Here is a 25128-nt window from a genome sequence, read left to right as displayed (position 1 = left end):
TGCAACCTGGCAAATCATATAACTAGTGTGGTAGAGAGGGTTTTAAACTAAATAGTGGGAGGGAGGAGGGTTCACATGAGGGGAGAATTAGAATGTTAACGAGAAAAGACAAGGCAATATGGGTGTGACAGGCAGGGACAGTGTGTACAAACATCAGAGTGCACCAGCAAATAGGGTCAGACAAGGGAAAGTGGTTAAAAGACACAATTAAAGGCTCTTTATCTGAATGCACGCAGAATTCATAACAAGGTGGATGAATTGATGGCTATCATATCATACCCATTTATTTCTATTGTGCCATTACAGAGACTTGGTTGCAAGGTGACCAAGACTGGGAACTGAATATTCAGAAGGATGGGAGGATAAGGAAAAGGAGGTGGGGTAGCTCTGTTAATAAAGGATGAGATCAGTACAGTAGGGAGGAATGATCTTGGCTTGGAAGATGTAAAATCAGTTTGTATGGAGATAAGAAATAGAAAACGAAAGTAGTCACTGGTGGGAATAGTTTATAGACCCCCTAACAGTAGCTCCACTGTCGGAGAGTATAAAGCAACAAATAATGGGGGCTTGTTGGAAAGGTACTGCAATAATCAAGGGTGATTTTAATCTTCATATAGATTGGACAGATCAAATTGGCAAAGGTAGTCTGGAGGATGAGTCCATCCAGTGTGTTCGGGACAATTTCTTACAACAGCTTCTGGAACCAACCAGGGAAGAGGTTATTTTAGACCTGGTAATGCAACCGGGTTAATTAATGATCTCATAGTAAATGATCCTCCAGGCAAGCAAGACTATAACATGATAAACTGAATGTAAAATTCTGAGGTTGAGAAACCTGGGTCTGAAACTAGTGTCTTAAACTAAAATAAAGGCAATTGCAAAGGTATGAAGACAGAGTGGGCTAAAGTGGATTGGGAAAGTAGGTTAAGGGGTAGGTCAGTAGAGATGCAGTGACAGACATTTACATTTAAGGAGATATTTCATGACTCGTAAAGATATATTCCATTGAGAAAGACTATACGAAAAGGATGCACCATCCTTGGCTCACTGAGGAAGTTAAGGATGGTATCAAATTGAAAGATAAGGCTGAAGCATTTGCAACAATCTTCAGCCAGAAATGTCGCGTGGATGATCCATCTCGGCCTCCTCCTGAGGGTCGCCAGCATCACAGATGCCAAACTTCAGCCAATTCGATTCACTCCACGTGATATCAAGAAACGACTGAAGACACTGGATATTGCAAAGGCTATGGGCCCTGACAACATTCTGGCAATAGTACTGAAGACCTGTGCTCCAGAACTAGCCAAGCTGTTCCAGTCCAGCTACAACACTGGCATCTACCCTGCAATGTGGAAAATTGCCCAGGTATGTCCTGTACACAAAATGCAGGACAAGTCCAACCCAGCCAATTACCGCCCCATCAGCCTACTCTCAATCATCAGTCAAGTGATGGAAGGTGTCATCAACAGTGCCATCAAGCGGCACTTGCTTAGCAATAACCTGCTCAGTGATGCTCAGTTTGAGTTCCGCCAGGGCCACTCAGCTCCTGACCTCATTACAGCCTTGGTTCAAACATGGACAAAAGGGCTGAACTCAAGAGGTGAGGTGAGAGTGACTGCCCTTGACATCAAGGCAGCATTTGACCGAGTATGGAATCAAGGAGCCCTAGCAAAACTGAGGTCAATGGGAATCAGGGGGAAAACTCACCGCTGGTTGGAGTCATACCTAGCGCAAAGGAAGATGGTTGTGATTGTTGGAGGTCAATCATCTGAGCTCCAGGACATCACTGCAGGAGTTCCTCAGGGGAGTGTCCTAGGCCCAACCATCTTCAGCTGCTTCATCAATGACCTTCCTTCAATCATTAGGTCAGAAGTGGGGATGTTCGCTGATGATTACACAATGTTCAGCACCATTCGTGACTCCTCAGATACTGAAGCAGTCCATGTAGAAATGCAGCAAGACCTGGACAATATCCAGGCTTGGGCTGATAAGTGGCAAGTAACATTCGCGCCACACAAGTGCCAGGCAATGTCCATCTCCAACAAGAGAGAATCAAACCATCTCCACTTGACATTCAATAGCATTACCATCGCTGAATCCCCCACTATCAACATCCTGGGGGTTACCATTGACCAGAAACTGAACTGGAATAGCCATATAAATACCATGGCTACAAGAGCAGGTCAGAAGCTAGAAATCCTGAGGCGAGTAACTCACCTCCTGACTCCCCAAAGCCTGTTCACCATCGACAAGGCACAAGTCAGGAGCGTGATGGAATACTCTCCACTTGCGTGGATGGGCGGCACATTGGTTAGCACCGCAGCCTCACAGCTCCAGCGACCCGAATTCGATTCTGGGTACTGCCTGTGTGGAGTTTTCAAGTTCTCCCTGTGACCACGTGGGATTCCTCCGGGTGCTCCGGTTTCCTCCCACAGCCAAAGACTTGCAGGTTGATAGGTAAATTGGCCATTATAAATTGCCCCTAGTATAGGTAGGTGGTAGGGGAATTGTGGAGATGCGGTAGGAATATGGGATTAATGTAGGATTAGTATAAATGGGTGGTTGATGGTCGGCACAGACTCGGTGGGCTGAAGGGCCTGTTTCAGTGCTGTATCTCAAAATAAATAAACACTCAAGATACTCGACACCATCCAGGACAAAGCAGCCCGCTTGATTGGCACCCCATCCACAAACATTCACTCCCTCCACCACCGACGCACAGTAGCAGCAGTGTGTACCATCTACAAGATGCACTGCAGCAATGCACCAAGGCTCCTTAGACAGCACCTTCCAAACCCGCGACCTCTACCAACTAGAAAGACAAGGGCAGCAAATACATAGGAACACCACCACCTGCAAGTTCCCCTCCAAGCCACACATCATCCTGACTTGGAACTATATCGCCGTTCCTTCACTGTCGCGGAGTCAAAATCCTGGAACTCCCTTCCTAACAGCACTGTAGGTGTACCTACCCCACATGGACTGCAGTGGTTCAAGAAGGCAGCTCACCACCACCTTCTCAAGGGCAATTAGGGATGGGCAATAACTGCTGGCCTGGCCAGTGACGCCTACATCCCCATAAACAAATAATAATAAAAATGAGATTAGTGATAGGCTGGAAGATTGGGAACATTTTAGAAACCAGCAAAGGATGAGTAAACAAAAGGGGAAAAAATTAAATTGAGAGTAAACAAGCAAGAAATATAAAAACAATTAAAGCTTCCACAAATAAATAAAAAGAGAGTAGCTAAAGTAAACGTTGGTCCCTTGGAGGATGAGACTGCGGAATTAATAACGGGAAACAAGGAAATGGCAGAGCTTTTGAACAAGTATTTTGTATTTGTCTTCATGAAAAAAGACACAAAAAATATCCCAGGGAAGAAGAAAATTGAGGGGTAAAGGGGAGGGTGGAACTTCAGTATCTGAGGAGTCACGAATGGTGCTGAACATTGTGCAATCATCAGCGAACATCCCCACTTCTGACCTTATGATAGAAGGAAGGTCATTGATGAAACAGCTGAAGATGGTTGGGTCGAGGACACTACCCTGAGGAACTCCTGCAGTGATGTCCTGGAGCTCAGATGATTGACCTCCAACAACCACAACCATCTTCCTTTGTGCTCGGTATGACTCCAACCAGCGGAGGGTTTTCCCCCTGATTCCCATTGACCTCAGTTTTGATACTCTGTCAAATACTGCCTTGATGTCAAGGGCAGTCACTCTCACCTCACCTCTTGAGTTCAGCCCTTTTGTCCATGTTTGAACCAAGGCTGTAATGAGGTCAGGAGCTGAGTGGCCCTGACGGAACCCAAACTGAGCATCACTGAGCAGGTTATTGCTAAGCAGGTGCCGGTTAATAGCAATGTCGATGACACCATCCATCACTTGACTGATGATCGAGAGTAGACTGATGGGGCGGTAATTGGCCAATTTGGATTTGTCCTGCTTTTTATGTACGGGACATTTCTGGGCAATTTTCCACATTGTCAGGTAGATGCTAGTGTTGTAGCTGTACTGGTACAGCTAGGCTAGGGGCATGGTAGTTCTGGAGCACAGGTCTTCAGTACTATTGCCGGAATATTGTCAGGACCCATAACCTTTGCAGTATCCAGTGCCTTCAGTCATTTCTTGATATCACGCGGAGTGAATCAGATTGGCTGAAGTCTGGCATCTGTGATGCTGGGGACTTCAGGAGGAGGCCGAGATGGATCATCAACTCGGCACTTCTGGCTGAAGATTGTTGCAAATGCTTCAGCCTTATCTTTCACACTGATGTGCTGGGCTCCCCCATCATTGAGGATGGGGATATTTGTGGAGCCACCTCCTCCAGTTAGTTGTTTAATTGTCCATCACCATTCACAGCTGGATGTGGCAGGACTGCAGAGCTTCGATCTGATCCGTTGGATATGGGATCACTTAGCTCTGTCTATTGCATGCTGCTTACGCAGTTTGGCATGCAAGTAGTCCTAGGTTGTAGCTTCACCAGGTTGACACCTCATTTTGAGGTATGCCTGGTGCTGCTCCTGGCATGCCCTCCTGCACTCTTCATTGAACCAGGGTCGGTCTCCTGGCTTGATGGTAATGGTAGAGTGGGGGATATGCCGGACCATGAGGTTACAGATTGTGGTTGAGTACAATTCTGCTGCTGCTGATGGCCCACAGCGCATCATGGATGCCCAGTTTTGCATTGTTAGATCTGTTTGAAATCTATCCCATGAGTCACCAAAGGTTTGTGTGCAGGTACAGCAAGTAATAAAGAAGGCTAATGGAATGCTGTCCTTTATTACGAGAGGAATTGAAAATAAAAGTAAGGATGTTATGCTTCAGTTTTACAGGGCATTGGTGAGACCACATCTTGAATACTATGTGCAGTTTTGGTCTCCTTATTTAAGGAAGAATGTGAATGTGTTGGAGGTGGTTCAGAGGAGGTTTACTAGATTGATACCTGGAATGAGCGGGTTGTCTTATGAGGAAAGGTTGGACAGTCTGGGCTTGTTTTCACTGGAGTTTAGAAGAGTGAGGGGAGACTTGATTGAAGTTTATAAGATCCTGAACGGTCTTGACAAGGTGGATGTGAAAAGGATGTTTCCTCTTGTGGGGGAGTCCAGAACTAGGGGGCACTGTTTTAAAATTAGGGGTCGCCCTTTTAGGACAGAGATGAGGAGACATTTTTTTCTCTGAGGGTTGTGCGACTTTGGAATTCTCTGCCTCAGAAGGCGGGTCATTGAATATTTTTAAGGCAGAAGTAGATTGATTCCCTTGCCTAAGAAGAATCTAAGGTTATCGGGGGTAGATGGGAGTGTGGAATTCGAGACACAAACAGATCAGCCATGATCTTATTAAATGGCAGAGCAGGCTCGAGGGGCCGAATGGCCGACTTCTCCTAATTCGTATGGTTGTATTTCTTACGCTCTTATACATGTGTGCATCTCTCTCTGCGTGCATTTCTCTCCTCTGCATGTGGTTGCATCTCTCTCTCTCTCCGAGCAAGCTTGCCTCTCCCTCACTTTGCATGACCCCCCACTGCAACCCCTCTTTTTTTTTATTTGTGGGATGTGGGCTTCACTGGCCAGCATTTATTGCCCACCTGTAATTGCTCTTGAACTGAGCGGCTTGCTAGGCCATTTTGGAGGGCATGTAAGAGTCAACCACATTGCTGGGGGTCTGGAGTCATTAAATGTAGGCCAGACCAGGTAAGGAGGGCAGATTTCCTTCCCTAAAGGACATTTGTGAATCAGATGGTTTCATGGTCACCACTAACTAGCTTTTTAATTCCCAAATTAATTGAATTCAAATTTCACCATCTGCCAGGGAGGGATTCGAACCCAGGTCCTCAGAGCATTAGCCTGGGTCACTGAGTTACTAGTCCAGGGACATTACTACTACACCAACACCTCCCCTAGTGTCTCTCTCTCTCTCTCTCCCTCTCCCCTTCTGCGCTACCATCTACAAGGCACAAGTCAGGAGCGTGATGGAATACTCTCCACTTGCCTGGATGGGCGGCACATTGGTTAGCACCGCAGCCTCACAGCTCCAGCGACCCGAATTCGATTCTGGGTACTGCCTGTGTGGAGTTTTCAAGTTCTCCCTGTGACCACGTGGGTTTCCTCCGGGTGCTCCGGTTTCCTCCCACAGCCAAAGACTTGCAGGTTGATAGGTAAATTGGCCATTATAAATTGCCCCTAGTATAGGTAGGTGGTAGGGGAATTGTGGAGATGCGGTAGGAATATGGGATTAATGTAGGATTAGTATAAATGGGTGGTTGATGGTCGGCACAGACTCGGTGGGCTGAAGGGCCTGTTTCAGTGCTGTATCTCAAAATAAATAAACACTCAAGATACTCGACACCATCCAGGACAAAGCAGCCCGCTTGATTGGCACCCCATCCACAAACATTCACTCCCTCCACCACCGACGCACAGTAGCAGCAGTGTGTACCATCTACAAGATGCACTGCAGCAATGCACCAAGGCTCCTTAGACAGCACCTTCCAAACCCGCGACCTCTACCAACTAGAAAGACAAGGGCAGCAAATACATAGGAACACCACCACCTGCAAGTTCCCCTCCAAGCCACACATCATCCTGACTTGGAACTATATCGCCGTTCCTTCACTGTCGCGGAGTCAAAATCCTGGAACTCCCTTCCTAACAGCACTGTAGGTGTACCTACCCCACATGGACTGCAGTGGTTCAAGAAGGCAGCTCACCACCACCTTCTCAAGGGCAATTAGGGATGGGCAATAACTGCTGGCCTGGCCAGTGACGCCTACATCCCCATAAACAAATAATAATAAAAATGAGATTAGTGATAGGCTGGAAGATTGGGAACATTTTAGAAACCAGCAAAGGATGAGTAAACAAAAGGGGAAAAAATTAAATTGAGAGTAAACAAGCAAGAAATATAAAAACAATTAAAGCTTCCACAAATAAATAAAAAGAGAGTAGCTAAAGTAAACGTTGGTCCCTTGGAGGATGAGACTGCGGAATTAATAACGGGAAACAAGGAAATGGCAGAGCTTTTGATCAAGTATTTTGTATTTGTCTTCATGAAAAAAGACACAAAAAATATCCCAGGGAAGAAGAAAATTGAGGGGTAAAGGGGAGGGTGGAACTTCAGTATCTGAGGAGTCACGAATGGTGCTGAACATTGTGCAATCATCAGCGAACATCCCCACTTCTGACCTTATGATAGAAGGAAGGTCATTGATGAAGCAGCTGAAGATGGTTGGGTCGAGGACACTACCCTGAGGAACTCCTGCAGTGATGTCCTGGAGCTCAGATGATTGACCTCCAACAACCACAACCATCTTCCTTTGTGCTCGGTATGACTCCAACCAGCGGAGGGTTTTCCCCCTGATTCCCATTGACCTCAGTTTTGATACTCTGTCAAATACTGCCTTGATGTCAAGGGCAGTCACTCTCACCTCACCTCTTGAGTTCAGCCCTTTTGTCCATGTTTGAACCAAGGCTGTAATGAGGTCAGGAGCTGAGTGGCCCTGACGGAACCCAAACTGAGCATCACTGAGCAGGTTATTGCTAAGCAGGTGCCGGTTAATAGCAATGTCGATGACACCATCCATCACTTGACTGATGATCGAGAGTAGACTGATGGGGCGGTAATTGGCCAATTTGGATTTGTCCTGCTTTTTATGTACGGGACATTTCTGGGCAATTTTCCACATTGTCAGGTAGATGCTAGTGTTGTAGCTGTACTGGTACAGCTAGGCTAGGGGCATGGTAGTTCTGGAGCACAGGTCTTCAGTACTATTGCCGGAATATTGTCAGGACCCATAACCTTTGCAGTATCCAGTGCCTTCAGTCATTTCTTGATATCACGCGGAGTGAATCAGATTGGCTGAAGTCTGGCATCTGTGATGCTGGGGACTTCAGGAGGAGGCCGAGATGGATCATCATCTCGGCACTTCTGGCTGAAGATTGTTGCAAATGCTTCAGCCTTATCTTTCACACTGATGTGCTGGGCTCCCCCATCATTGAGGATGGGGATATTTGTGGAGCCACCTCCTCCAGTTAGTTGTTTAATTGTCCATCACCATTCACAGCTGGATGTGGCAGGACTGCAGAGCTTCGATCTGATCCGTTGGATATGGGATCACTTAGCTCTGTCTATTGCATGCTGCTTACGCAGTTTGGCATGCAAGTAGTCCTAGGTTGTAGCTTCACCAGGTTGACACCTCATTTTGAGGTATGCCTGGTGCTGCTCCTGGCATGCCCTCCTGCACTCTTCATTGAACCAGGGTCGGTCTCCTGGCTTGATGGTAATGGTAGAGTGGGGGATATGCCGGACCATGAGGTTACAGATTGTGGTTGAGTACAATTCTGCTGCTGCTGATGGCCCACAGCGCATCATGGATGCCCAGTTTTGCATTGTTAGATCTGTTTGAAATCTATCCCATGAGTCACCAAAGGTTTGTGTGCAGGTACAGCAAGTAATAAAGAAGGCTAATGGAATGCTGTCCTTTATTACGAGAGGAATTGAAAATAAAAGTAAGGATGTTATGCTTCAGTTTTACAGGGCATTGGTGAGACCACATCTTGAATACTATGTGCAGTTTTGGTCTCCTTATTTAAGGAAGAATGTGAATGTGTTGGAGGTGGTTCAGAGGAGGTTTACTAGATTGATACCTGGAATGAGCGGGTTGTCTTATGAGGAAAGGTTGGACAGTCTGGGCTTGTTTTCACTGGAGTTTAGAAGAGTGAGGGGAGACTTGATTGAAGTTTATAAGATCCTGAACGGTCTTGACAAGGTGGATGTGAAAAGGATGTTTCCTCTTGTGGGGGAGTCCAGAACTAGGGGGCACTGTTTTAAAATTAGGGGTCGCCCTTTTAGGACAGAGATGAGGAGACATTTTTTTCTCTGAGGGTTGTGCGACTTTGGAATTCTCTGCCTCAGAAGGCGGGTCATTGAATATTTTTAAGGCAGAAGTAGATTGATTCCCTTGCCTAAGAAGAATCTAAGGTTATCGGGGGTAGATGGGAGTGTGGAATTCGAGACACAAACAGATCAGCCATGATCTTATTAAATGGCAGAGCAGGCTCGAGGGGCCGAATGGCCGACTTCTCCTAATTCGTATGGTTGTATTTCTTACGCTCTTATACATGTGTGCATCTCTCTCTGCGTGCATTTCTCTCCTCTGCATGTGGTTGCATCTCTCTCTCTCTCCGAGCAAGCTTGCCTCTCCCTCACTTTGCATGACCCCCCACTGCAACCCCTCTTTTTTTTTATTTGTGGGATGTGGGCTTCACTGGCCAGCATTTATTGCCCACCTGTAATTGCTCTTGAACTGAGCGGCTTGCTAGGCCATTTTGGAGGGCATGTAAGAGTCAACCACATTGCTGGGGGTCTGGAGTCATTAAATGTAGGCCAGACCAGGTAAGGAGGGCAGATTTCCTTCCCTAAAGGACATTTGTGAATCAGATGGTTTCATGGTCACCACTAACTAGCTTTTTAATTCCCAAATTAATTGAATTCAAATTTCACCATCTGCCAGGGAGGGATTCGAACCCAGGTCCTCAGAGCATTAGCCTGGGTCACTGAGTTACTAGTCCAGGGACATTACTACTACACCAACACCTCCCCTAGTGTCTCTCTCTCTCTCTCTCCCTCTCCCCTTCTGCGCTGTCTCCCCCCCCCCTCTCTCTGCTTTGCCTCTCCCCCCCGCCTCTCTCTCTGGGCTTTGCCTCTCCTCCCCCTCTCTCTCTCTCTGGGTTTTGCCTCTCCTCCCCCTCTCTCTCTCTCTGGGTTTTGCCTCTCCCCCCCCCTCTCTCTCTCTGGGTTTTGCCTCTCCTCCCCCTCTCTCTCTCTCTGGGTTTTGCCTCTCCCCCCCCCCCTCTCTCTCTCTCTGGGTTTTGCCTCTCCTCCCCCTCTCTCTCTCTCTGGGTTTTGCCTCTCCCCCCCCCTCTCTCTCTCTGGGTTTTGCCTCTCCTCCCCCTCTCTCTCTCTCTGGGTTTTGCCTCTCCCCCCCCCCCCCTCTCTCTCTCTGGGTTTTGCCTCTCCTCCCCCTCTCTCTCTCTCTGGGTTTTGCCTCTCCTCCCCCTCTCTCTCTCTCTGGGTTTTGCCTCTCCCCCCCCCTCTCTCTCTCTGGGTTTTGCCTCTCCTCCCCCTCTCTCTCTCTCTGGGTTTTGCCTCTCCCCCCCCCTCTCTCTCTCTGGGTTTTGCCTCTCCTCCCCCTCTCTCTCTCTCTGGGTTTTGCCTCTCCCCCCCCCCCTCTCTCTCTCTCTGGGTTTTGCCTCTCCCCCCACTCTCTCTCTGGGCTTTGCCTCTCCTCCCCCCCGCCTCTCTCTCTGGGCTTTGCCACTCCCCCCCGCCTCTCTCTCTGGGCTTTGCCTCTCCCCCCACTCTCTCTCTCTCTGGGCTTTGCCTCTCCTCCCCCTCTCTCTCTCTCTGGGTTTTGCCTCTCCCCCCCCCTCTCTCTCTCTGGGTTTTGCCTCTCCTCCCCCTCTCTCTCTCTCTGGGTTTTGCCTCTCCCCCCCCCCCCTCTCTCTCTCTGGGTTTTGCCTCTCCTCCCCCTCTCTCTCTCTCCGCTTTGCCACCCCCCCCCCCCACCCCTCTCTGCTTTGCCTCTCCCCCACACCATCCCCCCACCCCCCCGGCTCTCTCTGCTTTGCCTCTCCCCCCTCTCTCTCTGCTTTCTCTCTCTCTCTCTCTGGTTTCTCTCTCTCTCTCCCTCTCTGCTTTCTCTCTCAATCCCTCAATCTCTCTCTCTGTCTCTCTCTCTCTCTTTCCCCCTCTCTGCTTTGTTTCTCTCTCTCTTTCCCCCTCTCTGCTTTGTTTCTCTCTCTCTTTCCCCCTCTCTGCTTTGCCTCTCCTTCCCCCTCTCTGCTTTGCCTCTCCTTCCCCCTCTCTGCTTTGCCTCTCCTTCCCCCTCTCTGCTTTGCCTCTCCTTCCCCCTCTCCTTCTCCCTCTCTGCTTTGCCTCTCCTTCTCCCTCTCTGCTTTCTCTCTCCCTCCCTCTTTGCTTTGTTTCTCCCTCTCTCTCTCTGCTTTGTCTCTCCTTCTCTCTCTCTCTCTCCTTTGTCTCCCTCTCTGCTTTCTCTCTCAATCCCTCAATCTCTCTCTCTTTGTCTCTCTCTGCTTTGTTTCTCTCTCTCTGCTTTGTCTCTCCCTCTCTCTCTCTCTCTCTCTGTCTGTTTTGCCTCTCTCTCTCTCTCCCTCTCTGCTTTGTCTCCCTCTCTCCCTCTCTGCTTTGTCTCCCTCTCTCTTTTGCCTCTCTCCCTCCCTCTCTGCTTTGTTTCTCCCTCCCTCTCTCTGCTTTGTCTCTCCCTCTCTCTGCCTGCTTTGCCTCTCCCTCTCTCTCTCTGCTTTGTCTCTCCCTCTCTCCCTCTCTGCTTTGCCTCTCTCTCTCCCTCTCTCTGCTTTGTCTCTCTCTCTCCCTCTCTCTGCTTTGTCTCTCTCTCTCCCTCTCTCTGCTTTGTCTCTCTCTCTCCCTCTCTCTGCTTTGTCTCTCTCTCTCCCTCTCTCTGCTTTGTCTCTCTCTCTCCCTCTCTCTGCTTTGTCTCTCTCTCTCCCTCTCTCTGCTTTGTCTCTCTCTCTCCCTCTCTCTGCTTTGTCTCTCTCTCTCCCTCTCTCTGCTTTGTCTCTCTCTCTCCCTCTCTCTGCTTTGTCTCTCTCTCTCCCTCTCTCTGCTTTGTCTCTCTCTCTCCCTCTCTCCGCTTTGTCTCTCTCTCTCCCTCTCTCCGCTTTGTCTCTCCCTCTCCCTCTCTCCGCTTTGTCTCTCCCTCTCCCTCTCTCCGCTTTGTCTCTCCCTCTCCCTCTCTCCGCTTTGTCTCTCTCTTTCCCTCTCCCCGCTTTGTCTCTATCTTTCCCTCTCCCCGCTTTGTCTCTCTCTTTCCCTCTCTCCGCTTTGTCTCTCTCTTTCCCTCTCTCCGCTTTGTCTCTCTCTTTCCCTCTCTCCGCTTTGTCTCTCTCTCTCCCTCTCTCCGCTTTGTCTCTCTCTCTCCCTCTCTCCGCTTTGTCTCTCTCTCTCCCTCTCTCCGCTTTGTCTCTCTCTCTCCCTCTCTCCGCTTTGTCTCTCTCTCTCCCTCTCTCCGCTTTGTCTCTCTCTCTCCCTCTCTCCGCTTTGTCTCTCTCTCTCCCTCTCTCCGCTTTGTCTCTCTCTCTCCCTCTCTCCGCTTTGTCTCTCTCTCTCCCTCTCTCCGCTTTGTCTCTCTCTCTCCCTCTATCTGCTTTGTCTCTCCCTCTCTGCTTTGTCTCTCTCTCTCGCTCTGCTTTGCTTCTCTCTCTCGCTCTGCTTTGTCTCTCTCAATCTCTCACTCAGCTTTGCCTCTCTCTCTCTCGCTCTGCCTCGCTCTCTCTGCTTTGCCTCGCTCTCTCTGCTTTGCCTCGCTCTCTCTGCTTTGCCTCTCTCTCTCTGCTTTGCCTCTCTCTCTCTGCTTTGCCTCTCTCTCTCTGCTTTGCCTCTCTCTCTCTGCTTTGCCTCTCTCTCTCTGCTTTGCCTCTCTCTCTCTGCTTTGCCTCTCTCTCTCTGCTTTGCCTCTCTCTCTCTGCTTTGCCTCTCTCTCTCTGCTTTGCCTCTCTCTCTCTGCTTTGCCTCTCTCTCAATCTCTCGCTCTGCTTTGCCTCTCTTTCTCTGCTTTGCCTCTCTTTCTCTCTTCCTCTGCTTTGCCTCACTTTCTCTCTCTGCTTTGTCTCTCTCTGCTTTGTCTCTCTCTCTTACCCTCTCTCTGCTTTGTCTCTCTCTTTCCCTCTCTCTGCTTTGTCTCTCTCTTTCCCTCTCTCTGCTTTGTCTCTCTCTTTCCCTCTCTCTGCTTTGTCTCTCTCTTTCCCTCTCTCTCTTTCCCTCTCTCTTTCCCTCTCTCTGCTTTGTCTCTCTCTTTCCCTCTCTCTGCTTTGTCTCTCTCTTTCCCTCTCTCTGCTTTGTCTCTCTTTCCCTCTCTCTGCTTTGTCTCTCTTTCCCTCTCTCTGCTTTGTCTCTCTTTCCCCCTCTCTGCTTTGTCTCTCTCTTTCCCCCTCTCTGCTTTTTCTCTCTCTCTCCCTCTGCTTTGTCTGTCTCTCTCCCCCTCTGCTTTGTCTCTCTCTCTCTCCCTCTCTGCTTTGTCTCTCTCTCTCTCCCTCTCTGCTTTGTCTCTCTCTCTCGCTCTGCTTTGTCTCTCCCTCTCTCTCTGTCAGTTTTGCCTCTCTCTCTCTCTCCCTCTCTGCTTGCTCTCTCAATCCCTCAATCTCTCTCTCTGTCTCTCTCTCTCTCTTTCCCCCTCTCTGCTTTGTTTCTCTCTCTCTCTTTCCCCCTCTCTGCTTTGCCTCTCCTTCCCCCTCTCTGCTTTGCCTCTCCTTCCCCCTCTCTGCTTTGCCTCTCCTTCTCCCTCCCTGCTTTCTCTCTCCCTCCCTCTTTGCTTTGTCTCTCCCTCCCTCTCTCTGCTTTGTCTCTCCCTCTCTGTCTGTTTTGCCCATCTCTCTCTCGCCCTCTCTGCTTTGTCTCCCTCTCTCCCTCTCTGCTTTGTCTCTCTCCCTCCCTCTTTGCTTTGTTTCTCCCTCTCTCTCTCTGTTTTGCCTCTCCCTCTCTGCTTTGTCTCTCTCTCTCCCTCTGTGCTTTGTCTCTCTCTCTCCCTCTCTCTGCTTTGTCTCTCTCTTTCCCTCTCTCTGCTTTGTCTCTCTCTTTCCCTCTCTCTGCTTTGTCTCTCTCTTTCCCTCTCTCTGCTTTGTCTCTCTCTTTCCCCCTCTCTGCTTTTTCTCTCTCTCTCCCTCTCTGCTTTCTCTGTCTCTCTCCCTCTGCTTTGTCTGTCTCTCTCCCTCTGCTTTGTCTGTCTCTCTCTCGCTCTGCTTTGTCTCTCTCAATCTCTCGCTCTGCTTTGCCTCTCTCTCTCGCTCTGCTTTGTCTCTCCCTCTCTCTCTGTCTGTTTTGCCTCTCTCTCTCTGTCCCTCTCTGCTTTGTCTCCCTCTCTCCCTCTCTGCTTTCTCTCTCAATCCCTCAATCTCTCTCTCTTTGTCTCTCTCTCTCTCTTTCCCCCTCTCTGCTTTGTTTCTCTCTCTCTCTTTCCCCCTCTCTGCTTTGCCTCTCCTTCCCCCTCTCTGCTTTGCCTCTCCTTCTCCCTCCCTGCTTTCTCTCTCCCTCCCTCTTTGCTTTGTCTCTCCCTCTCTCTCTCTGCTTTGTCTCTCCCTCTGCTTTGTCTCTCCCTCTCTCTCTCTCTGTCTGTTTTGCCTCTCTCTCTCTCTCCCTCTCAGCTTTGTCTCCCTCTCTCCTGTCTCTCTCTCTCCCTCTTTGCTTTGTTTCTCCCTCTCTCTCTCTGCTTTGCCTCTCCCTCTCTCTCTCTGCTTTGCCTCTCCCTCTCTCCCTCTCTGCTTTGTCTCTCTCTCTCCCTCTGTGCTTTGTCTCTCTTTCCCTCTCTCTGCTTTGTCTCTCTCTTTCCCTCTCTCTGCTTTGTCTCTCTCTTTCCCTCTCTCTGCTTTGTCTCTCTCTTTCCCTCTCTCTGCTTTGTCTCTCTCTTTCCCTCTCTCTGCTTTGTCTCTCTCTTTCCCTCTCTCTGCTTTGTCTCTCTCTTTCCCTCTCTCTGCTTTGTCTCTCTCTTTCCCTCTCTCTGCTTTGTCTCTCTCTTTCCCCCTCTCTGCTTTGTCTCTCTCTTTCCCCCTCTCTGCTTTTTCTCTCTCTCTCCCTCTCTGCTTTGTCTCTCTCTCTCCCTCTGCTTTGTCTGTCTCTCTCCCTCTGCTTTGTCTCTCTCTCTCTCCCTCTCTGCTTTGTCTCTCTCTCTCGCTCTGCTTTGTCTCTCTCAATCTCTCGCTCTGCTTTGCCTCTCTCTCTCGCTCTGCTTTGTCTCTCCCTCTCTCTCTGTCTGTTTTGCCTCTCTCTCTCTCTCCCTCTCTGCTTTCTCTCTCAATCCCTCAATCTCTCTCTCTTTGTCTCTCTCTCTCTCTTTCCCCCTCTCTGCTTTGTTTCTCTCTCTCTCTTTCCCCCTCTCTGCTTTGCCTCTCCTTCCCCCTCTCTGCTTTGCCTCTCCTTCCCCCTCTCTGCTTTGCCTCTCCTTCCCCCTCTCTGCTTTGCCTCTCCTTCTCCCTCCCTGCTTTCTCTCTCCCTCCCTCTTTGCTTTGTCTCTCCCTCCCTCTTTGCTTTGTCTCTCCCTCTCTCTCTCTGCTTTGTCTCTCCCTCTGCTTTGTCTCTCCCTCTCTCTCTCTCTGTCTGTTTTGCCGCTCTCTCTCTCTCCCTCTCTGCTTTGTCTCCCTCTCTCCCTCTCTGCTTTGTCTCTCTCTCTCCCTCTCTGCTTTGCCTCTCTCCCTCCCTCTTTGCTTTGTTTCTCCCTCTCTCTCTCTGCTTTGTCTCTCCCTCTCTCTGTCTGTTTTGCCTCTCCCTCTCTCTCCCTCTCTGCTTTGTCTCTCTCTCTCCCTCTCTCTGCTTTGTCTCTCTCTTTCCCTCTCTCTGCTTTGTCTCTCTCTTTCCCTCTCTCTGCTTTGTCTCTCTCTTTCCCTCTCTCTGCTTTGTCTCTCTCTTTCCCTCTCTCTACTTTGTCTCTCTCTGCTTTGTCTCTCTCTTTCCCTCTCTCTGCTTTGTCTCTCTCTTTCCCTCTCTCTGCTTTGTCTCTCTCTCTCGCTCTCTCTGCTTTGCCTCTCTCTCTCTGCTTTGCCTCTCTCTCAATCTCTCGCTCTGCTTTGCCTCTCTTTCTCTCTTCCTCTGCTTTGCCTCTCTCTCTCGCTCTGCTTTGCCTCTCTCTCTCCCTCTCTGCTTTGTCTCTCTCTTTCCCTCTCTCTGCTTTGTCTCTCTCTTTCCCTCTCTCTGCTTTGTCTCTCTCTTTCCCTCTCTCTGCTTTGTCTCTCTCTTTCCCCCTCTCTGCTTTTTCTCTCTCTCTCCCTCTCTGCTTTCTCTGTCTCTCTCCCTCTGCTTTGTCTGTCTCTCTCCCTCTGCTTTGTCTGTCTCTCTCTCGCTCTGCTTTGTCTCTCTCAATCTCTCGCTCTGCTTTGCCTCTCTCTCTCGCTCTGCTTTGTCTCTCCCTCTCTCTCTGTCTGTTTTGCCTCTCTCTCTCTCTCCCTCTCTGCTTTGTCTCCCTCTCTCCCTCTCTGCTTTCTCTCTCAATCCCTCAATCTCTCTCTCTTTGTCTCTCTCTCTCTCTTTCCCCCTCTCTGCTTTGTTTCTCTCTCTCTCTTTCCCCCTCTCTGCTTTGCCTCTCCTTCCCCCTCTCTGCTTTGCCTCTCCTTCTCCCTCCCTGCTTTCTCTCTCCCTCCCTCTTTGCTTTGTCTCTCCCTCTCTCTCTCTCTGTCTGTTTTGCCTCTCTCTCTCTCTCCCTCTCAGCTTTGTCTCCCTCTCTCCCTCTCTGCTTTGTCTCTCTCTCTCCCTCTTTGCTTTGTTTCTCCCTCTCTCTCTCTGCTTTGTCTCTCCCTCTCTCTCTCTGCTTTGCCTCTCCCTCTCTCTCCCTCTCTGCTTTGTCTCTCTCTCTCCCTCTGTGCTTTGTCTCTCTTTCCCTCTCTCTGCTTTGTCTCTCTCTTTCCCTCTCTCTGCTTTGTCTCTCTCTTTCCCTCTCTCTGCTTTGTCTCTCTCTTTCCCTCTCTCTGCTTTGTCTCTCTCTTTCCCTCTCTCTGCTTTGTCTCTCTCTTTCCCCCTCTCTGCTTTGTCTCTCTCTTTCCCCCTCTCTGCTTTGTCTCTCTCTTTCCCCCTCTCTGCTTTTTCTCTCTCTCTCCCTCTCTGCTTTGTCTCTCTCTCTCCCTCTGCTTTGTCTGTCTCTCTCCCTCTGCTTTGTCTCTCTCTCTCTCCCTCTCTGCTTTGTCTCTCTCTCTCTCGCTCTGCTTTGTCTCTCTCAATCTCTCGCTCTGCTTTGCCTCTCTCTCTCGCTCTGCTTTGTCTCTCCCTCTCTCTCTGTCTGTTTTGCCTCTCTCTCTCTCTCCCTCTCTGCTTTCTCTCTCAATCCCTCAATCTCTCTCTCTTTGTCTCTCTCTCTCTCTTTCCCCCTCTCTGCTTTGTTTCTCTCTCTCTCTTTCCCCCTCTCTGCTTTGCCACTCCTTCCCCCTCTCTGCTTTGCCTCTCCTTCCCCCTCTCTGCTTTGCCTCTCCTTCCCCCTCTCTGCTTTGCCTCTCCTTCTCCCTCCCTGCTTTCTCTCTCCCTCCCTCTTTGCTTTGTCTCTCCCTCTCTCTCTCTGCTTTGTCTCTCCCTCTGCTTTGTCTCTCCCTCTCTCTCTCTCTGTCTGTTTTGCCGCTCTCTCTCTCTCCCTCTCTGCTTTGTCTCCCTCTCTCCCTCTCTGCTTTGTCTCTCTCTCTCCCTCTCTGCTTTGCCTCTCTCCCTCCCTCTTTGCTTTGTTTCTCCCTCTCTCTCTCTGCTTTGTCTCTCCCTCTCTCTGTCTGTTTTGCCTCTCCCTCTCTCTCCCTCTCTGCTTTGTCTCTCTCTCTCCCTCTCTCTGCTTTGTCTCTCTCTTTCCCTCTCTCTGCTTTGTCTCTCTCTCTCGCTCTCTCTGCTTTGCCTCTCTCTCTCTGCTTTGCCTCTCTCTCAATCTCTCGCTCTGCTTTGCCTCTCTTTCTCTCTTCCTCTGCTTTGCCTCTCTCTCGCTCTGCTTTGCCTCTCTCTCTCCCTCTCTGCTTTGTCTCTCTCTTTCCCTCTCTCTGCTTTGTCTCTCTCTTTCCCTCTCTGCTTTGTCTCTCTCTTTCACTCTCTCTGCTTTGACTCTCTCTCTCCCTCTCTCTGCTTTGTCTCTCTCTCTCCCTCTCTCGGCTTTGTCTCTCTCTTTCCCTCTCTCTGCTTTGTCTCTCTCTTTCCCTCTCTCTGCTGTTTCTCTCTTTCCCTCTCTCTGCTTTGTCTCTCTCTTTCCCTCTCTCTGCTGTTTCTCTCTTTCCCTCTCTCTGCTTTGTCTCTCTCTTTCCCTCTCTCTGCTTTGTCTCTCTCTTTCCCTCTCTCTGCTTTGTCTCTCTCTTTCCCCCTCTCTGCTTTGTCTCTCTCTTTCCCTCTCTCTGCTTTGACTCTCTCTCTCCCTCTCTCTGCTTTGTCTCTCTCTCTCCCTCTCTCGGCTTTGTCTCTCTCTTTCCCTCTCTCTGCTTTGTCTCTCTCTTTCCCTCTCTCTGCTGTTTCTCTCTTTCCCTCTCTCTGCTTTGTCTCTCTCTTTCCCTCTCTCTGCTGTTTCTCTCTTTCCCTCTCTCTGCTTTGTCTCTCTCTTTCCCTCTCTCTGCTTTGTCTCTCTCTTTCCCTCTCTCTGCTTTGTCTCTCTCTTTCCCTCTCTCTGCTTTGTCTCTCTCTTTCCCTCTCTCTGCTTTGTCTCTCTCTTTCCCTCTCTCTGCTTTGTCTCTCTCTTTCCCCCTCTCTGCTTTGTCTCTCTCTCTCTCCCTCTCTGCTTTGTCTCTCTCTCTCTCTCCCTCTCTGCTTTGTCTCTCTCTCTCTCTCCCTCTCTGCTTTGTCTCTCTCTCTCTCCCTCTCTGCTTTGTCTCTCTCTCTCTCCCTCTCTGCTTTGTCTCTCTCTCTCTCCCTCTCTGCTTTGTCTCTCTCTCTCTCCCTCTCTGCTTTGTCTCTCTCTCTCTCCCTCTCTGCTTTGTCTCTCTCTCTCTCCCTCTCTGCTTTGTCTCTCTCTCTCTCCCTCTCTGCTTTGTCTCTCTCTCTCTCCCTCTCTGCTTTGTCTCTCTCTCTCTCCCTCTCTGCTTTGTCTCTCTCTCTCTCCCTCTCTGCTTTGTCTCTCTCTCTCTCCCTCTCTGCTTTGTCTCTCTCTCTCTCCCTCTCTGCTTTGTCTCTCTCTCTCTCCCTCTCTGCTTTGTCTCTCTCTCTCTCCCTCTCTGCTTTGTCTCTCTCTCTCTCCCTCTCTGCTTTGTCTCTCTCTCTCTCCCTCTCTGCTTTGTCTCTCTCTCTCTCCCTCTCTGCTTTGTCTCTCTCTCTCTCCCTCTCTGCTTTGTCTCTCTCTCTCTCCCTCTCTGCTTTGTCTCTCTCTCTCTCCCTCTCTGCTTTGTCTCTCTCTCTCTCCCTCTCTGCTTTGTCTCTCTCTCTCTCCCTCTCTGCTTTGTCTCTCTCTCTCTCCCTCTCTGCTTTGTCTCTCTCTCCCTCCCTCTCTGCTTTGTCTCTCTCTCTCTCCCTCTCTGCTTTGTCTCTCTCTCTCTCCCTCTCTGCTTTGTCTCTCTCTCTCTCCCTCTCTGCTTTGTCTCTCTCTCTCTCCCTCTGCTTTGTCTCTCTCTCTCTCCCTCTCTGCTTTGTCTCTCTCTCTCTCCCTCTCTGCTTTGTCTCTCTCTCTCTCCCTCTCTGCTTTGTCTCTCTCTCTCTCCCTCTCTGCTTTGTCTCTCTCTCTCTCCCTCTCTGCTTTGTCTCTCTCTCTCTCCCTCTCTGCTTTGTCTCTCTCTCTCCCTCTCTGCTTTGTCTCTCTCTCTCTCCCTCTCTGCTTTGTCTCTCTCTCTCTCTCCCTCTCTGCCTCGCTCTCTCTCTCTCGCTCTGCCTCGCTCTCTCTGCTTTGCATCTCTCTCTCTCTGCTTTGCCTCTCTCTCAACCTCTCTCTGCTTTGCCTCTCTCTCTCTGCTTTGCCTCTCTCTCTCTCTCGCTCTGCTTTGCCTCTCTCTCTCTCGCTCTGCTTTGCCCCTCTCGCTCTCTCTGCTTTGCCTCTCGCTCTCTCTGCTTTGCCTCTCGCTCTCTCTGCTTTGCCTCTCGCTCTCTCTGCTTTGCCTCTCGCTCTCTCTGCTTTGCCTCTCGCTCTCTCTGCTTTGCCTCTCGCTCTCTCTGCTTTGCCTCTCGCTCTCTCTGCTTTGCCTCTCGCTCTCTCTGCTTTGCCTCTCGCTCTCTCTGCTTTGCCTCTCGCTCTCTCTGCTTTGCCTCTCGCTCTCTCTGCTTTGCCTCTCGCTCTCTCTGCTTTGCCTCTCACTCTCTCGCTCTGCTTTGCCTCTCTCTCTCTCTCGCTCTGCTTTGCCTCTCTTTCTCTCTTCCTCTGCTTTGCCTCTCTCGCTCTGCTTTGCCTCTCTCTCTCGCTCTGCTTTGCCTCTCTCTCTCGCTCTGCTTTGCCTCTCCCTCTCGCTCGCTCTGCTTTGCCTCTCTCTCGCTCTGCTTTGCCTCTCTCTCGCTCTGCTTTGCGCCTCTCTCTCTGCTTTGCGCCTCTCTCTCTCTCTGCTTTGCGCCTCTCTCTCTCTCTGCTTTGCGCCTCTCTCTCTCTCTGCTTTGCGCCTCTCTCTCTCTCTGCTTTGCGCCTCTCTCTCTCTCTGCTTTGCGCCTCTCTCTCTCTCTGCTTTGCGCCTCTCTCTCTCTCTGCTTTGCGCCTCTCTCTCTCTCTGCTTTGCGCCTCTCTCTCTCTCTGCTTTGCGCCTCTCTCTCTCTCTGCTTTGCGCCTCTCTCTCTCTCTGCTTTGCGCCTCTCTCTCTCTCTGCTTTGCGCCTCTCTCTCTCTCTGCTTTGCGCCTCTCTCTCTCTCTGCTTTGCGCCTCTCTCTCTCTCTGCTTTGCGCCTCTCTCTCTCTCTGCTTTGCGCCTCTCTCTCTCTCTGCTTTGCGCCTCTCTCTCTCTCTGCTTTGCGCCTCTCTCTCTCTCTGCTTTGCGCCTCTCTCTCTCTCTGCTTTGCGCCTCTCTCTCTCTCTGCTTTGCGCCTCTCTCTCTCTCTGCTTTGCGCCTCTCTCTCTCTCTGCTTTGCGCCTCTCTCTCTCTCTGCTTTGCGCCTCTCTCTCTCTCTGCTTTGCGCCTCTCTCTCTCTCTGCTTTGCGCCTCTCTCTCTCTCTGCTTTGCGCCTCTCTCTCTCTCTGCTTTGCGCCTCTCTCTCTCTCTGCTTTGCGCCTCTCTCTCTCTCTGCTTTGCGCCTCTCTCTCTCTGCTTTGCCTCTCTCTCTCTCTGCTTTGCCTCTCTCTCTCTCTGCTTTGCCTCTCTCTCTCTCTGCTTTGCCTCTCTCTCTCTCTGCTTTGCCTCTCTCTCTCTCTGCTTTGCCTCTCTCTCTCTCTGCTTTGCCTCTCTCTCTCTCTGCTTTGCCTCTCTCTCTCTCTGCTTTGCCTCTCTCTCTCTCTGCTTTGCCTCTCTCTCTCTGCTTTGCCTCTCTCTCTCTCTGCTTTGCCTCTCTCTCTCTCTGCTTTGCCTCTCTCTCTCTCTGCTTTGCCTCTCTCTCTCTCTGCTTTGCCTCTCTCTCTCTCTGCTTTGCCTCTCTCTCTCTCTGCTTTGCCTCTCTCTCAATCTCTCGCTCTGCTTTGCCTCTCTTTCTCTCTTCCTCTGCTTTGCCTCTCTTTCTCTCTTCCTCTGCTTTGCCTCTCTTTCTCTCTTCCTCTGCTTTGCCTCTCTTTCTCTCTTCCTCTGCTTTGCCTCTCTTTCTCTCTTCCTCTGCTTTGCCTCTCTTTCTCTCTTCCTCTGCTTTGCCTCTCTTTCTCTCTTCCTCTTCTTTGCCTCTCTTTCTCTCTTCCTCTGCTTTGCCTCTCTTTCTCTCTTCCTCTGCTTTGTCTCCCTCTCTCCCTCTCTGCTTTGTCTCTCTCTCTCCTTTGTCTCCCTCTCTCCCTCTCTGCTTTGTCTCTCTCTCTCCCTCTCTGCTTTGCCTCTCTCTCTCCCTCTCTCTGCTTTGTCTCTCTCTTTCCCTCTCTCTGCTTTGTCTCTCTCTCTCCCTCTCTCTGCTTTGTCTCTCTCTTTCCCTCTCTCTGCTTTGTCTCTCTCTTTCCCTCTCTCTGCTTTGTCTCTCTCTTTCCTTCTCTCTGCTTTGTCTCTCTTTGCCTCGCTCTGCTTTGCCTCTCTCTCTCTCTCGCTCTGCTTTGCCTCTCTCGCTCTGCTTTGCCTCTCTCTCTCGCTCTGCTTTGCCTCTCTCTCTCTCTCACTCTCTCTGCTTTGCCTCTCTCTGCTTTGCCTCTCTCTCGCTCTGCTTTGCCTCTCTCTCGCTCTGCTTTGCCTCTCTCTCGCTCTGCTTTGCCTCTCTCTCGCTCTGCTTTGCCTCGCTCTCTCCCTCTCCGCTTTCTCTCGCTCTCTCCCTCTCTCCCTTCTCTCCCTTCTCTCCTTTGTCTCCTTTGTCTCTCTTTGCTTTGTTTCTCCCTCTCCCTCTCTGCTCTGTCTCTCTCTCTCCCTCTCCACTTTGTCTCTCTCTCTCCCTCTCACTCTCCGCTTTGTCTCTCTCTCCCTCTCCGCTTTGTCTCTCTCTCCCTCTCCCTCACCGCTTTGTCTCTCTCTCCCTCTCCCTCACCGCTTTGTCTCTCTCTCCCTCTCCCTCTCCGCTTTGTCTCTCCCTCTCCCTCTCCGCTTTGTCTCTCTCTCTCCCTCTCCGCTTTGTCTCTCTCTCTCCCTCTCCGCTTTGTCTCTCTCTCTCCCTCTCCGCTTTGTCTCTCTCCCTCCCTCTCCGCTTTGTCTCTCTCTCTCCCTCTCCGCTTTGTCTCTCTTTGCTTTGTTTCTCGCTCTCCCTCTCCGCTTTGTCTCTCTCTCTCCCTCTCCGCTTTGTCTCTCTCTCTCCCTCTCCGCTTTGTCTCTCTCTCTCCCTCTCCGCTTTGTCTCTCTCTCTCCCTCTCCGCTTTGTCTCTCTCTCTCCCTCTCCGCTTTGTCTCTCTCTCTCCCTCTCCGCTTTGTCTCTCTCTCTCCCTCTCCGCTTTGTCTCTCTCTCTCCCTCTCCGCTTTGTCTCTCTCTCTCCCTCTCCGCTTTGTCTCTCTCTCCCTCTCCGCTTTGTCTCTCTCTCTCCCTCTCCGCTTTGCCTCTCTCTCTCCCTCTCCGCTTTGCCTCTCTCCCTCCCTCTTTGCTTTGTTTCTCCCTCTCTCTCTCTGCTTTGTCTCTCCCTCTCTCTCTCTGCTTTGCCTCTCCCTCTCCCTCTCTGCTTTGTCTCTCTCTCTCCCTCTCTGCTTTGTCTCTCTCTCTCCCTCTCTGCTTTGTCTCTCTCTCTCCCTCTCTGCTTTGTCACTCTCTCTCCCTCTCTGCTTTGTCACTCTCTCTCCCTCTCTCTGCTTTGTCTCTCTCTTTCCCTCTCTCTGCTTTGTCTCTCTCTTTCCCTCTCTCTGCTTTGTCTCTCTCTTTCCCTCTCTCTGCTTTGTCTCTCTCTTTCCCTCTCTCTGCTTTGTCTCTCTCTCTCCCTCTCTCTGCTTTGTCTCTCTCTCTCCCTCTCTTTGCTTTGCCTCTCTCTCTCTCTGCTTTGCCTCTCTCTCTCTCTGCTTTGCCTCTCTCTCTCTCTGCTTTGCCTCTCTCTCTCTCTGCTTTGCCTCTCTCTCTCTCTGCTTTGCCTCTCTCTCTCTCTGCTTTGCCTCTCTCTCTCTCTGCTTTGCCTCTCTCTCTCTCTGCTTTGCTTCTCTCAATCTCTCTCTCTGCTTTGCCGCTCTCTCAATCTCTCGCTCTGCTTTGCCGCTCTCTCAATCTCTCGCTCTGCTTTGCCGCTCTCTCAATCTCTCGCTCTGCTTTGCCGCTCTCTCAATCTCTCGCTCTGCTTTGCCTCTCTCTCTCTCTCTCTGCTTTGCCTCTCTCTCTCTCTCGCTCTGCCTCTCTCTCTCTCTCTCTCTCGCTCTCTCTGCTTTGCCTCTCTCTCTCTCTGCTTTGCCTCTCTCTCTCTCTGCTTTGCCTCTCTCTCTCTCTGCTTTGCCTCTCTCTCTCTCTGCTTTGCCTCTCTCTCTCTCTGCTTTGCCTCTCTCTCTCTCTGCTTTGCCTCTCTCTCAATCTCTCGCTCTGCTTTGCCTCTCTCTCAATCTCTCGCTCTGCTTTGCCTCTCTTTCTCTCTTCCTCTGCTTTGCCTCTCTTTCTCTCTTCCTCTGCTTTGCCTCTCTTTCTCTCTTCCTCTGCTTTGCCTCTCTTTCTCTCTTCCTCTGCTTTGCCTCTCTTTCTCTCTTCCTCTGCTTTGTCTCCCTCTCTCCCTCTCTCCTTTGTCTCCCTCTCTCCCTCTCTGCTTTGTCTCTCTCTCTCCCTCTCTGCTTTGCCTCTCTCTCTCCCTCTCTCTGCTTTGTCTCTCTCTTTCCCTCTCTCTGCTTTGTCTCTCTCTCTCCCTCTCTCTGCTTTGTCTCTCTCTTTCCCTCTCTCTGCTTTGTCTCTCTCTTTCCCTCTCTCTGCTTTGTCTCTCTCTTTCCTTCTCTCTGCTTTGTCTCTCTTTCCTTCTCTCTGCTTTGTCTCTCTCTCTCTCGCTCTGCTTTGTCTCTCTCTCTCTCCCTCTCTGCTTTGTCTCTCTCTCCCTCTCTCTGCTTTGTCTCTCTCTCTCCCTCTCTCTGCTTTGTCTCTCTCTCTCCCTCTCTCTGCTTTGTCTCTCTCTTTGCCTCGCTCTGCTTTGCCTCTCTCTCTCTCTCGCTCTGCTTTGCCTCTCTCTCTCGCTCTGCTTTGCCTCTCTCTCTCTCTCACTCTCTCTGCTTTGCCTCTCTCTGCTTTGCCTCTCTCTCGCTCTGCTTTGTCTCTCTCTCTCCCTCTCCGCTTTGTCTCTCTCTCTCCCTCTCCGCTTTGTCTCTCTCTCTCCCTCTCCGCTTTGTCTCTCTCTCTCCCTCTCCGCTTTGTCTCTCTCTCTCCCTCTCCGCTTTGTCTCTCTCTCTCCCTCTCCGCTTTGCCTCTCTCTCTCCCTCTCCGCTTTGCCTCTCTCTCTCCCTCTCCGCTTTGCCTCTCTCCCTCCCTCTTTGCTTTGTTTCTCCCTCTCTCTCTCTGCTTTGTCTCTCCCTCTCTCTCTCTGCTTTGCCTCTCCCTCTCCCTCTCTGCTTTGTCTCTCTCTCTCCCTCTCTGCTTTGTCTCTCTCTCTCCCTCTCTGCTTTGTCACTCTCTCTCCCTCTCTGCTTTGTCACTCTCTCTCCCTCTCTCTGCTTTGTCTCTCTCTTTCCCTCTCTCTGCTTTGTCTCTCTCTTTCCCTCTCTCTGCTTTGTCTCTCTCTTTCCCTCTCTCTGCTTTGTCTCTCTCTTTCCCTCTCTCTGCTTTGTTTCTCTCTCTCCCTCTCTCTGCTTTGTCTCTCTCTCTCCCTCTCTCTGCTTTGTCTCTCTCTCTCCCTCTCTCTGCTTTGTCTCTCTCTCTCCCTCTCTCTGCTTTGTCTCTCCCTCTCCCTCTCTCTGCTTTGTCTCTCCCTCTCTGCTTTGTCTCTCCCTCTCTGCTTTGTCTCTCCCTCTCTGCTTTGTCTCTCCCTCTCTGCTTTGCCTCTCTCCCTCCCTCTTTGCTTTGTCTCTCCCTCTCCCTCTCTCTGCTTTGTCTCTCCCTCTCTGCTTTGCCTCTCTCCCTCCCTCTTTGCTTTGTTTCTCCCTCTCTCTCTCTGCTTTGTCTCTCCCTCTCTCTCTCTGCTTTGCCTCTCCCTCTCCCTCTCTGCTTTGTCTCTCTCTCTCCCTCTCTGCTTTGTCTCTCTCTCTCCCTCTCTGCTTTGTCTCTC

The 25128-nt window shown here is 50.7% G+C and overlaps 1 protein-coding gene across 1 annotated transcript in view; it reads left to right on the top strand.

Annotated features, from left to right (window-relative positions):
- Positions 1–559: 559 nt before the first annotated feature.
- The window catches only part of LOC137359604 (lysocardiolipin acyltransferase 1-like), a 134437-nt gene continuing 109868 nt past the window's right edge, over positions 560–25128 (top strand). Inside the window, exon 1 of the mRNA XM_068025433.1 lies at positions 560–733. Within this exon, the coding sequence (XP_067881534.1) occupies positions 560–733 (174 nt within the window). The remainder of the gene's footprint in view (positions 734–25128) is intronic.

Source organism: Heterodontus francisci, unplaced genomic scaffold, assembly GCF_036365525.1.
Source record: "Heterodontus francisci isolate sHetFra1 unplaced genomic scaffold, sHetFra1.hap1 HAP1_SCAFFOLD_461, whole genome shotgun sequence".
NCBI lineage: Eukaryota > Metazoa > Chordata > Chondrichthyes > Heterodontiformes > Heterodontidae > Heterodontus > Heterodontus francisci.
The sequence above is the reverse complement of the archived record's forward strand: the minus strand, read 5'-3'. Positions and strand labels throughout refer to the sequence as shown.